The sequence below is a fragment of the Astatotilapia calliptera genome, chromosome 6 (genome assembly GCF_964374335.1).
Source record: "Astatotilapia calliptera chromosome 6, fAstCal68.1, whole genome shotgun sequence".
Taxonomy (NCBI): Eukaryota; Metazoa; Chordata; class Actinopteri; order Cichliformes; family Cichlidae; genus Astatotilapia; species Astatotilapia calliptera.
The window spans coordinates 25,066,950-25,081,499 of record NC_137427.1 but is presented as its reverse complement, the minus strand read 5'-3'; the positions used below and the strand labels follow the sequence as shown (position 1 = coordinate 25,081,499).

At 40.3% G+C, this 14,550-nt stretch overlaps 1 protein-coding gene and 1 long non-coding RNA gene across 6 annotated transcripts in view; both read left to right on the top strand.

Annotated features, from left to right (window-relative positions):
- Nucleotides 1-2,604: 2,604 nt before the first annotated feature.
- Nucleotides 2,605-6,134, top strand: LOC145429310 (uncharacterized). The gene is made up of 2 exons (XR_013909545.1): nt 2,605-3,260; nt 5,340-6,134. It is a non-coding gene; the product is annotated as an uncharacterized LOC145429310 (long non-coding RNA).
- Nucleotides 6,135-7,903: 1,769 nt separating this feature from the next.
- Nucleotides 7,904-14,550, top strand: part of bnc2 (basonuclin zinc finger protein 2) — a 163,257-nt gene continuing 156,610 nt past the window's right edge. For 2 of the 5 annotated variants that reach the window (XM_080302979.1, XM_026171259.2), the window contains exon 1: nt 7,904-8,429. In XM_080302979.1, coding sequence (XP_080159105.1) covers nt 8,427-8,429 — 3 coding nt within the window. In that variant the 5' untranslated portion in view covers nt 7,904-8,426. The remainder of the gene's footprint in view (nt 8,430-14,550) is intronic. The other 3 variants (XM_080302981.1, XM_080302980.1, XM_080302982.1) reach the window with 2 other exon arrangements.

Genomic DNA, 14,550 nt, shown 5'->3' with positions numbered 1-14,550 from the left:
TAAGCCTTCATCCTGCTCTCTCCCTTTCTCTTCCTCTCTATCTTATTCTCTGTCTTTGCGCTGCTAACAAAAACTTAAATGTAACAGTGAAACACAATTTACAACCTAAAAAAAAGCCATAAACTGATGCTTATCCAGTGACACATAACAGCCTTTTGACCTGATGTCAGCTGGAACTGAAGCTGTACTATAAACAAACAATAAAGCCAAATTTGACCAGAATAGGAACACAAATCTTTAACAAACTAAAAAAAAGTGCATCAGCTCCTTGTTTGGTAATGTGCAATATATAACAGCATATTTAAAGAAAAAAGTTCAAATTTGCTAACAAGGTTAGCTGTGTATGTATGAAAGCTAACACTATTCAGAGAACAAATAAAAATAAGTGGACACTTGTTAAAAATAAGTGGACACGTGTTAAGTCCTAGGTTTACTTTTTAGAAAGAAAGGAATGAAGGTAAAAAACCATGTCGACATGATGTAGTGACATTCATATTAATATTATTTTTAAGCACACAGGACTCTTCAAACATAGTTTTAAAGTACAGATGGGTGTCTCTTGATACTACCCTTACACAGACACACACACATGTATTCTATATAAAATAAAGGTTCCTCTGTGTCTGTAATCACTGCTTTGTTCAGTTATAAATCCCCAGTTTGAACAACCTGAGCAACCACACACGATGGCAAAGAAAAATGACATGGAAATTTGATATTGATCTTTATGTGTATTTGGCAGATAGAATTACTGTTTTCCTTTTAAAATAGGTACTTACTCCTGTTGATATTTATCCATGTCTTCAGTTTTAATGAGTCGCTGTAAGGTTAGAGACAGTGTGCCCAATGATTCTCGACTCTATAGCTTGGGTTTTGAGAGCTGAACATAAGCAAAGGGAGGGTAAAGGAAAATGAACAAAGACACGTGTTTGACATCTGTTTTTTGCTGGTGAGACAAGACAACTCCATATTGTGTGGCTAATGTACTTAAGTGTCCAGCCAGATTTGGAGCACAGGGTGAGAGAGGGAAATGAAGAAATATGATGACTGGCTCTCCTCTTGAGTCAGACAAATGTTGGTTCATCTGCTCACTGCTCCACACTCACACCCATGCATGCATGCACACGCACAACCACACACACTTGCATACACACACACAGACACAAAGAGAAAAGATGCAATTGACTTAGTATGATTAGGCTGTTCCTTGACCCACAAACACTGCCTCTCATTAAGATCCTCATTTGCAGAACAATTTTAGAGGCAGTAGACTGGTACATAATGTGCAACATCTGCCTGCCCCCTGTTTCTTGTTCAGAGACACAAACTGACACATGGTATCTGTGAATAAGCCCCTTTCTCACTGTCATCATGACGACATGTGACCAGCAGAGTTTGAATCTGACTTCTTCTTCTGCAGGTCAAAATCTTTAAGGCGAAACCGAGCACTTGAAAAATGTTAGATAAAGCGTCTCTTATGAGAAAACCTGAAACCGATTTGGTTACTCTACGGTCAAATTATGAAAAAGAAGGCTGTTTTAAGAACATTTAAGAGAAGAAGTGAAGAGTGGAAGATTACCTTCTAACTTATCCCTTCTTTCATCATCAAATTATTTAGCTAGAGACACTTACAGTTGCGTACACAGGCATGTTCCACCATGTTTTGGCAGCGTCTCTTGCTGCTCTCTCCTGTATGTGAAGCAGCCAGTATCTCCCTTTATTTGGTGTTTGTACTGCTAAAGACAGATTAATCCAGATCCAGAGTTTGAGACTGTCTCAGGTATATAAAGCAGATCTAAGCCAAGCACAGTTTCACAATAACCAATTATGTGATTTGTGCATTTACATTTATAAAAAAAAATCCCACACTCGCTGCAGCCTTTTCTTGATTTTACTTCCTTAACCTATGCATAAATACATAAAAGATGTATTCTTTATGCATAAAACTGTATGCAAAGTGTACTGCAAGAGGTGAAGCATATATAAATGCAGTTTAGTCCTATTCCACTATCTAAATGTGTGTCCTCATACAGATCAGGATCTACACGATCCAAAGATAAGCTTGCAAATTTTATGAGTTTCTTAGGTAAAATTTATATGAAACACTGTAATATTCATGTTTTTGTGAGTATTCTTTTTGGGTTCACATTGTAACTTTCAACTTTTTCAAAGCTAACTGTGGATAAATAATAAATTACCATAAAGTCAGTGGACGTACATGGGTGGTAGGAATAACGGGATCCTTTTTTTTTTTTCCGAAAAAAAGCACATACTATTGCTTGTAGATACTGAAAGCACAGTTTGCTCATAGAATTGCAATGATCCATCCAAGAATAATACATGTAGAGAATGTTCAGCATAGACTATGTTTGATGGGCGCTAGTTGAGCTCAGTGGGATGAGCAGCCGGCCAGCCCGGGTTCGAGTCCGACCCCCTGCCCTTTGCTGCATGTCCTACCCTCTCTCTCTCCTTCCACCTTTCCGTCAGTCTTCACTATATCAATCCAATAAAGCCAGAAAAAAAAGCCAAAAATAAGTCTACTTTTGATTACATACATAATAACCTCAGTGCTGTTTAATGCAAATAAAGCATGGATGAAAATGAATCACCTCAAAATATTAATTCTAAGTTTAACAGAGAACTCTAAAATTGACCTGCAGATGTGTCTCTCAAAGGATACTTCTTACTATTCATGATCTCTGGGGTGTTTGTAGAGAGTTAATTGAATGATTAAACTCGGTGCTCTGATGGAAGAAAAGGCAGCTATTCATGTGTCAGTCAGCGCATACAGCAAAATTAAATAGTTGGGTTCCGGAGATCATGTACCAAACCAAACCAAAGCGCAATACCATCTTAACACTACAGAGTATGACTCAACAAATGTAAGCACTGCAGTAGCAAATGTAAACTGACTCTTGTTGAAGTTGTCTTTGCGAGCCAATTGCCAAACCGTAAGGTGCCACCCTTTGAAACAAGATGGCTCTTGCACTGACAGTCCCAGCAAGCACGCTTGTCTTACTTCTGTTCTGCCTCAGCTGAGTCACGGGGAAGTTCAAGTGCCAGGCAGCATTTAATCTACCAGGGGAAGAAGTGACACAGGATTGTGATCATGCAAATGCACCTGCATGAAAAATTCAAGAACCAAATGACAAGCCCTGGTGTGCCAGCGCTGACAGAGGAAGGAAGAGAGGCACATCCCGGGGAAAAACATGACACTCCATGGAGAATTGTGAAAGCACAGTCTCCGCCTGCCGCCTCCGGTAAGTGGGATATTGTCTGCATTAATGTGGCCTAGCTTTGATGCTGAGGGAAGAAAGAACCTGAGAACTGCAGAAGATGACAAAAGATACTAAAGAGTCACAAGTCCTCCACTTTAAAGGAACATCAATCGTACAAATGCCAGTTGGGATGTCAAACCTGCGCAGTGTTTAGTACATCACTCCCACTGCGTACAAATGAGACAGGCTCCAACATGTGAGCGTTTACAGTAAAGGCTTTGAAACACAGTCACTATGCAATATGGCTGATGACTCTATTTGTTGAGTAAGATAACAATAAGCTGCTATCACACCAAGTGTCTTTTGAAACCAAAGTCACAAATCTTTTAAATCGCAAGCTAAGTTCATGTCCACTTGCTGACATTTTAAGACTTGTTTGTACGCATTTCTGTTCGAGTGATGCCCTGAGGAGGGATATTATTTCTCTCAGTGGAGTCTGTGGGAGAATTGTCAGCCACTTTTGACCCCAAGCATGAGCCATCCTCATGCTGAATCCTGTGAGACCTTGGACTGCCTTACAAAACCCCAGGACAGAGAAACCATTGATTACCATTTCTTTCCCCCCTGTTTCAGCCGTTAGACTGACAATATCTGTGCACCTAAATCAGACCACTCAAGCTCAAAACCTTCCCTCGCCATAAACCTTACACTTTGTTTTTTCCTATTATGTGCATTCCTGTTTGCATGTGATTTAGATGCCCTCCCCTCCCCATTAGCACCCATCTCCCCACATACTGTATGCACAAACCCCCTTGTTCATGTCTAACGCCAGCCCCAAAGAGATGACGCGGACGTCTGTTTGACTCCCATCTGATGACCTTCTGGTCCTACCCTTAACAAACTGGAGCACTCATAAAGGATGAATTGATCTGCAAGACACACCTCTCAGAGGCAGCGTCGTATATGTGTATGTGTGAGCTTCTGTGCGTCCACGGTGCCATGAACTGCAGGGCCACACTCACTAACAACTCACCCAACTAAAGTGCCATTCCACCCACAGTTAGACCCCTCAGGATGTGTGGGAACAAGGAGTCAGACTATTTCCCTTGGGCTGCTGCCGGAGAGCTTGTCCTTTGCTTGGTGAAAGGGTAAATTAAGTTCATATTTCCCTTGAGTATGAGAGAAGAGACTAGGACATGGGACATTGATCGCCCTGAGTAAATGTTGTCCAGTTGGAAAACAGCTTTTAGATGAGAAAAGTATTTGTCTTATTTCCAACACCTGTGCTTCGCTCTCAGTGAATTAGAAGGGCTCAAACTCAGAGACTGATATACCAAGTCATCTCAGTATAAAGGCACGATTTTACTTCAGTGATGCTCATCGAACCCTTTAATTCTCTTTTGATCAACCTCCAGCACCTGAAACTGTCTTGACGCCTTTTTCTGTTCAAGCTTAAGACTTCAGGTTCACTCAGATTGAGTTTTGAAAGGCAGCAGGTCATGCATGTGTGAAGTCCTACAAAGGCAAATCTGTTAATTGAGGTTCATAGATAAATTTGATGCCATTTCATTGTAACACACAATGTCTGGTAGAGAATAACAGCCATTAGACATTTAAATGACTACTTGTTATCAGACAAAGTATGTCTACTAGCAGGCAGATATTTCAAATGTTCATAATTTAAATGACTTGGAACTGCAAAATGTGAGTTAAACTTTCATTTCTTCACATGACCACTAGAGGACTTCTATGTAATCTGATTATGCTACATTAGATTATGCAGCAGGCAGCTTATCATTGATTAGTAGAAATAAAAATTGCTATCTGAGCCTACTAGTAGGTATAGGAAGGCACCCACCAACCAGATGTATGAGGCTACTGATAACAGCCATTCAACGGACTTATGACATCCAAATAAAATGTTCATTGAATGGGGTATCGATCTGGCATCAGAAACATCATGTGACAAGAAGCAGCTAAAAAAGAAAAAAGCTCTTCAGGTCATTAACTGCCTCCAGACTGTTGAAGAAAACTTACAGTGAGAGCCAGTCCTCTGAAAACTCTTGGGTTTTCTTGGGGATGGTTGAATTGACCTTTCTGGACCTTTTTGTGCTTTACTAGTGACTGGAACTTAATGAACAGGAGCACCTCTGTGGATTTGATGGATCCACAAAATGTGATGCAGCAGCTGATGGCCATCCCAGGAGGTGGAACACTTCAACAGCAGGTTCAATAGCTCATTATCGGCAGTCCCGCTGGGTAATTAATGAACAGTGGGATCCTGTCACAGCGACAGATAAACATATACTTTTCCTCCCTATCAAGCCTCCTGCAGCAAACATTGTATGTCCGTATCTTTTTCTTTTTTTTTTTAAAAGATGCATTATATTTGTTCTAAAAATAAATATGATTACACTATTTACGTCCCAGGACATGTTAATGAGTTGAAAAATGAATTTGCTAGTCGTCTTCACAGAATACATGAAGTGCAAGTTGATGTTTTCACAGAAGGAAATTTATCTACTCTGTATGGTCATTTATGGTTTGGCAGTGGTCAGGGTACAGCATATAATAACTACAGCAATAAAAAGCATAATACATAAATATACATACAGATGTTACCTCTAAGAAGACGTAATGCATATAATTTTGTGAGTACACAGCTCAGTTTATCAGTATCATTAAAATGAATGCCCACTTAGTGTTAATGACGTGTATAGTAAGCCAATATCGATCAGTTACTGCCCCATATGCAGTATCAGATTTGATAGGGGCTGATGTTCATGTTTTGGCTTTTCTGTTGTAAAATTAAACTTTTTTTAAATTTTGTATTTTTTATGCCATGACCCAAAACTTACATTTAGATGTCTGAAGCTGATGGTTCACTTTGGGCCCATAAATTTTTTGTTGAATGTGTGTTTGTTGAGGTCGTGATTTGACATCTTAATGTTGTTAGGGTACAGGCAACAACATTACTGTGACTGAGGTTAGGGGAAATATTGTTAAATGACAAAGTAAGTTTTTTATTATGGTGTTGGAAAAAGGACCAAACCTCTAATGGCCTTACCTGTATTGCTTGCCATATAATCCGGAGCTTAGATTTAAAACTTTTTATATTGTTAGCCAGTCATTCTGAGTGACAAAGTAACGAGCCAGGGACCTGTTTGGCCCTGCTCATAGAATCCAGCCCACCCCAAAAGAAGTGCAATTGTTCCAAAAATCACGAGGTAAGAAAATAATGAGAAGGTGAAAATACACTATGGCTAGCCAGACACTCACTATCATAACTTTACTATCTCATCTGTTTGTCATAACATAGATTTATCGTCATCTGATAGTTTGGCAGCAAAGCAACAACAAAGAAAAAAAATGTCATGTTAGCCTTTGATAAGCTCTGTATACACATCCATAGCTCCTGATATCTACACGGTTAATCAACACTCTGAAATAGAAAACACTTCCTGAGTCAAATTAAAGCAACATCAAAGCACTTGAAGTCAACACAAAATAGATTCAAGCACAATTTTTTTCTGGACAATCCTTTAAAGGCTTTTTGTTTTGTTGCTCACATAAGTATGTAATATCTCATTTAATTAGCAAACTAAGCCCTCTGACAAACAGGCATATGGTCCTCGCTCTCCCACGGCCTTGGCCAAGGAATGAATATGCATATCCTGGGACCTCAGTAGCTTGTTACCCTGGAATGAATTCTACACAAGCCTAATCCCTGATCTATTATTTACCCCTTGACCAAACATGCAAGTGGGGCTTCCAGACGCTTGACTTGATAGAAATGACTGCCCTGGGATTCCACTGCCTCTCTCACCCCAGCGGAAAGCCGGGCTGAGGCAGGCAGGCAGGCAGTCACTCCGATGAGAGTGAATGTTTCTCTTTTTCTGTTCCACTCTATCCTCTAACTAACACAACACCCTCAGACACACACTCATACACAGACACACACCCCTCACCCCTTCAAGTCTTCACTCTCCAGATGTCTTAGTCAAATGTTGAGCAAATCATCATAAAAACAAGTGCACAATGAAACTTTAATGAGCACGCCTAATTCTGAGGGATCTGAGGGACAGCTCAGGGAATCAGTGTCACATCCCTGCTGAAGGCAACAACGGAAACTATTTCAAACTGCTTCAAACACGCGTGCGCGCGCACAAGCGCAGGGTCGCACGTGTGTTTGCCTTAGAGAACAGAAAGTAAAAAAGTAAAAAAGGGCGAAGATTTCTTGTTATAACATGAAATTCTGTGTCCGACGCTAAAGAGCTGATACAGCATTCAAAATCACTTTCTTTTTTTCCCTTTTTTTTGTTTAATGCATTGCTCCTTCAGCCTGATCTGAAGAACTCCCCCTTTTGACAGTACTGTTAAAAATCGGCAGTATTATTTAGACTAGAACATTATATATTATCTAAATGCACACGAAGAAAAAGAAATATCATTGAATCACTGCTGCTTCTCAAATATTGAAAGCTTTTAATACGCCTCTCTGACGATTTCTTATCTTGGGGCTAAGGGTTTTTGGCACATTTTTCTTGCACGACGAAGCGAATCCTCATGCTGGCACAACATTGTAAATCAACTCATGAGGCACAAAAGCTCCGTGGACCCGCAGTCACTTGGGTTACAGTCACACACGGCGTGTAAAACACTGATCTGAATTCACCCAACACAACAGAGCAGCCCTGACCGTCCGAGCTCTCCGCTGTGCTGACTCTGCAGAAGGAAATCACCGGGGAAGTGTAGGAAGCTTTTCTTTTTTTTTTCTCTTTTTTTCATCAAGGTAGGGCAAGCAGTTACAACTCGGCTTCTGGCTGACAGTGATCCCTGCAGTTTCCTTGATTACTTCAGTTTACGGTTTGAGGGAAAGGAGAGGCGACAGAGTGTCGTGGTCGCGCGTTCCTCTCCGTGAGACCGACCCGTACCCAAACGACGCGCGTTTTTCTCTCAAGTCGGGACGCTTTCAATCTCGGGATGAAAAAGCGAGCGCTCGTTTCCCCGTGTTACTCCTAGAAGTGTCAAGAAGAAAACATCGTTGCTGAGTCTGAAAAGAAACCCGAGCGTGAATCGCAAGATATACATCGGACTGGATTGAAGAGGAGAAAGTTCCCCACTTGAGGGCGAAATCAGACTTTATTGAGGACGCCAACTTTGAAAAGTGCCAGGAGCCCCGGGGTCTGTCAGATACAACATGCAGCAATGGTAAATATGATTTTTCTGCGTGTACTTTCTGAAGTTTTTCAGATGGCACATCGGTGTGACAAATCACGGGAGCTGTAACTTTTTATTAACTTGTTTGCTGGTCAGACGAGAGAAGAAAAAAAAAGTTTTGCTGAAGTCATATATTTCCCCCTGTTTGCTTTGCTTCATATGACGTATTTGCTAGATTTGTCAGTAAAACTAATAGAAAAAAAATGTATTAACCTTGTTTAGATAAATTTTTCTTTACCTTTTCCTCGTCTGTGAGTCTTACAAAATCACCAACTGTTGCGTTTCTGAGCCTTTCAAATCCTGAAGAAAAAACGGGGCTTAAAAAGTAAGTTAACAAAATCTAACCTCACTTGTTATTATTTAAAGCTTTTGCCTGAAAGTGTTTCATAATTCTCTGCTCCTGCGAGACAAATTAAAAACTTTTAGGTGGCGTCTGACAGGAAAAATCCAGGCGCTGTAAATTGTATAACTGTTAAAGTGTTTACATGATATTTATGTATAAGCCACTTTGATACCAGTTGGTATTGAGGCCTTGATTGGAGTGGAGTTCAGTGCAATTTCTTCATACATCAAGGACACACAGGGGCTCATAAAAACGGTGTGTGTTGTTTTAGATCAACGTGGACACACTTGATTGTACCTCAGCTGGGTCTAAAATTTGGAAAGTAAATTTTCTTAGGCCTCATAAAAACCCTCTTCTGAAAATCCTGCTTCAATTTTTCTGCACAATTCCTTCTCCTTTAAGGAACAAACATGTTTTCCTGTGCTATGTCAACGCAGCCAAAACCTTTAGGTAATTTTAAGAGTTTGTAAAGTGTGTGTGTGTTTTAAATTTTTTTTTTTTTGCCAAATACACTAGTTCATCCCCACTGTTTATGTGCCCCTGTGTTACAGTTCACCCATAAAAACAAACTCATTGAAACACAAGCAGACGGCCAGCTTGAATTTCAAAGTCAGCTTAAGACACTTCAGTTTGGACATATCTGAACGCTTCAAAAGACGAGGAGAGGAAAAGAGAGAGAGAGAGTGTGTGAGGGGTAGAAAACGAGAAACAATGAGGGTGACTGAGATGAATGTTCCCACTTAAAAGTACCTTCACACTTTCGTCAGTGAGATGTGTGCGAGATTAATGCCTAACAGTATTTTGGCCTGGTATGAGTGTGCGTGTGTGTCAAGGATGTTTCATGAGCTGGTGCTGCTACTACAGTGAAGAATGCCAATTTACATTCCTGCAGTGTCATTTCATTACTTTTATCTCCGTGCTGCTGTCTCTCAGCCAGACCGAGTGGGGATCTGTTCAATTTCACATTTCCTTTACCACATAAGTTGCAGATGTTAAAATGCTGCTAATGATTTTCATCATGTTCGAAATGCTTCTGTCTTGTGCTTTTTGTGTCGGATAATTATGACTTTTTCAGAACTGCGTGAAAGCCACCGTGAAACAAATCAGCTTAGCAAATAAAATGCATATTTTGAATGAAACAATTAAAAAAAAATAGTACATTTATAAGACAAAAATCCTCAAAATTATTAGAGAAAAACACCGTCGTACATGTCCTTTAATATGCAGGAAACAGACTCCCTTCTGCACCAGCCTGTACTTCTGCTGCGTGAGGTTAAAGAAAAAGTTAAAGTTGTCAAAGGATCTGCAGCTAGGTCGTGATTCCTCTGGGTCTGTGAGAATCAGAGAGGGGAGAGCGTGTGTGTGTGTGGGGTGGGTGCCACTGGTTAGTCGGTTCAATAATCTGCTGGACAGGTAGGCCTGTGACGCCCCCCCTTAGAGAGGCTGCTAATGAAGAGAAAGGCTGCTCAGTGGTGCTCTGCTCTGACCCCACCAACCCTCCCTGTCCCCCCTGCTGGCTTCCTCTGATTACTCCTCACAACGAGAACACCCCACACCCCCACCCCTCCACACCAACTCCATCCTCACTGTTTCCCCCCGGCTTTCTTACTTTCTAACTCCCTGCCTCCTCACTTAATAAGAATGAGTGCTAAGAGCATAAAGACTCTGCTGATAACCCACTCGGTGCATTTATGCATTTGCTGCTGTCTCCTATTTATGCAGCTGCTTATGCCTATATTTCAATTGATGAATTTACAGAGATAATCACTGCTTGACCATAATTTCCCAAAATATTTTTCTGTACAATTTTAGTAATGAGGCCGTGTTTGAAAGTACAGCGCTTAACCTCAGAGAGGCACAAGTGAAGGGGAATATGTGTAAGTGCGGATCAGGAAGAAAAACCAACAGCATTTATTTTAGATGAAAGGAAATATGCACTTTCACTCATGCTAACAGGTAAAGATATTCAGCAAATCTGAGAGAGAGAGAGCACTTTTTCCATCTTCTCCCACGAGTGTTTCTGCGATGCTTCAGCAGCGTCAAAGCTGGATTGTTGCACTGTTCTTATTCATTCAGAGGTGGGTCACTGGTACCGATATGGCGCTGCTACTCTCCATCCATTCCCATCACCGATAATCTCCTGAGTGACTGATAGTGTGTCTTGGCAGTGACAGCAAAGGTAATATTTTGAAAGGGGGGGGGGGGGGGGTCACATGCATAGGGATGCCTTAAGATGGAAATCTTTAAACAAGACACCAGAACCTAAGCTGTGAGCTTTGGCGACTAAAACAGAGACACAGTGAAATGTTGAAACAAATTGGATCGCAGGGCTCCTAATTTAATAAAGAACACAGCGTGAGACATACTTGATTTAAAACAATATACATATGCGAGACGTAATTCCATTTTTCGTACCCCAGCACACACAAAGCAAGGAACCGAATCTTCACACACTTACCTTTGTGAAAACATTATGAAATTTGGTCTGTGTTCATGTGATTCCTAACTTTAAAAAAAAAAGGAGACATAAATAGCAAAAGGTAATGAGTAGGGTGAACAGCTGTTATGACACGAGCATTTAAGATGTGTTTAGTCTCACACTATCACGCAGATTGATAGCTGTAAGAGTTTCAGTCTGCTCAATTATGGTATTGTCTCTGCGGTGACAAAACGGATCACATTTGGAAATGGCAAGTTAATCAGATTAAAATCGGCCTCCCATCTACAAAGCGCAACCTGATACCTGTACTTCTATGCATTCATTTTTTTAATGCCCTTTTTTTGTTTTCTACAGGCTTCATTTCGAATGTTAAATGTTAAAACGTCTTATGTGCGATAATGTAAGGAAACAGGAAGAACTGGGGAATACTCGTGTGCTAAAACATGAAGACACTGAGTGCTTGTGGAAGCTTCTCACTCACTCTGTCTTTATTTGTGATAGGACACATTTGGCACAGCGACCCTAATACATTTTCCTGCCCTCTGAGGCGCAGTCATAACTCTTAGGTTTTCAGATGTAATTTGAGGTGGCCTTAATTGATTCTGTCCAGAACTAATTACCAGCGACTGAGTAAAATAAACACCTCAGTGTCACTTGGTGGCAACTGTCCAATCGGTAGGGAAATTACTTTTCACTTGTAATCCATACGTTCTTCAGTGGGGCTGGGATATAATTCGTGTCGACGCTATAGAAATAGCAGAGACGCTGGACCTGTGTAACGAACAGGAGTATAGTTGTAACCAAATGGCTCAGTTGGGAGGTATAGGGTTATGTGGTATAATTTATATTTTATAGCTCCCTTCTGCACTGACTGCACTCCAGAATAAAGTTGTTCGATTTTGTTCCATGAACAGGGAGTGAGAAAATCTGGGATTTCACTTGCGATGGAAATTCCAGACGCCGCTTTGTTCCTCGGTTCCTTCTTGTATTTTTTATTTTCCTGTTGAGTCTCATTTCTTGCTTTCAGATAAAAAGACGACAAACTGCTGCTGCGAATAAGTGAGTGTTCCTTTGAATGACTGCGTGCGTTTTTTTTTCTGGGTGTGTGCATGAGTGGCCTTTGCCCGAGTGACTCAAAAAGGGATGGAAAGATCTCCTCAGGCCATACAGAGTGATTTGATTAGAAGAGAATAATTTGCCCTAAAGGTGTCTTTTCTCTTCCCTCCAAAAAAGCTGGTGGAAGAAATCTGATATGACAAGATAAGTGGTGGCTCATGAAAAATTCCTGAGGACTGAGACGTAGCATGTTGACTTTGGAATTATTGCCGTGAGTGTCTAGTTCTTTTTCTAGTAACTGTGCCTGACAATGTTTTTTTTTTTTTTTACCTGAATAGCCTTTGAAATGATTCCTCTGGTTCTCAATCCAGAATTCTTTCATTTAAAATCTGTTTATGTACTGACTGAAGGATGGACAAAGTAAACTCCACAATTCATTCCAGGCATTTTCTTCTTCAGACTTCTTTACACCAGAGCAATCTTTATTGGTCAGCTACTGTTATTCCTTCCTGTGAATGGCATTTATCATTGTTTTAAAATAGCGGGCTTGGACAGGCTAAAGACGTGCTCCAGTGTATATGCAGCAACTCCTTTGCTGGGCTGCAGCCTTATTTAAAGTTTTGACTGATGTTTTTTTCTAATTGCACAATATTCCAGATCGTGTACCAACTTCATGTTCAGTTTTTGCTCTAAAAAGGAGAACTTGTGCCTTTGGGTTTCTTTTTGTTGCCTGTTACTATATCAAGTGGACTTGGGACCTCTCCGTGTCTATATGCTGAATTCATTGCACCCCTTTACCCTGTCATGCAGACTGTGATGTGATCACGTCATGTTTTTTGGAGTCCATCCATGGACTTAGATGGGATGAAGTGGGCCTAACTGGTCAGCAGCAATACGTTTTAAAAATTATTTTGTAATGAAAAATTTATATGATTTTATATGAAAAGCAGATCATATGCCAGATTATGATTGTCCACATTATAAGGTCTTTGGTGTGATGCGGTGTTTTAGAAATGGAACAACAGCATGTAACATTTATTTCTCAGGGCACAGTCCTCCTTCTGCTGTTTTCAGGATTTAGTCACAGTTGTGTTTTCCCTACTGGCTAGCTCGCTAGCCGGGCTGCTATTGTGGTATCCCTCAGTATTATTTAGCTGCTTCTCTAGAGAGAAACTGGCAATCTCAGTCCACTTCTCTAGAGATCTAAGCAGAACCTGCAGCAGGTGGAAAATTGGTTCACGTGGTGCTACACCAACCTCACAGCTGAATCCAAGACAGTGATATTGGAGTTTCTTGGAAAGATGACAGACTCATTGTAGAGGCAGCTCATTTTACTGTGCCATTATTTTTTTTATTTATTTTGTTGTTTCAAAGTACTTGGCCAGTGTTGTTTAACAATTTATTTAAGCAGAGTAAAACATCCTCACTCATTTTTTTGCCATTATGCTCATTACGACACGAGTCCTTGTTGACAGATTATATCTTGTGATCGTTCAGTGTGCACCAGTGACAGCCTGAAACTTGTCACCACGTGTCTCACTAAATTTATAACCGTGTAAATCCTGGACACTATCATCACTCTTATAGTGAGCATCAGGAAGTATCAATGAGTAAACAAATACATACCAGCACGTTTGATTTTACTGGATGCAACGTTACCATATACAGTTTAAAATATGATTTCAGAGACTTAACAGGATTGTAACATTTTGCTGATGTTATATTAGCGCTGCAGCAGTGTATTTATAGTGAAAACTGTTGTTGCAACAAGATGCTTCAGGGTTGGGTGTTCTCCCAGTTATACTTTGGCGTGACTCATAAAGAAGCCGTTTTCTTTGTGTAAGAGCAATACAGTCATTAATTACAATTTCCATTTAACTCAAAGCGAGAAATCCTGTATCTAAAAAGCTCATAGGCCTTTCTTCTGGGATCTTATCTACCTAGTAATAGTAATAGTAATATGCATTTTGTTTTATGGAAGTACTTTGTTGCCTTTTCCATAAAAACATTATTGCAACAGTCAGCTGTGTGTATCCTACATCTGGATGTTGTTTAGTTCTCATATTAGTGAGATTAAAAAAAAATAGATAACTTAAGTGTGTGTGTGTGTGTGTGTATGTTTCTGTCGGTGTGTATTAACTAGTGTGTAAATCCATATATTCTGGGCCAAAGGGAGCCGTAATCACCTTGATTTTTCGAGACTTTAGTTCTGGCAGGCTTTTTTTCTGACAATGATTCTCACTTGAATATATTGATAATATTTCAGACACACT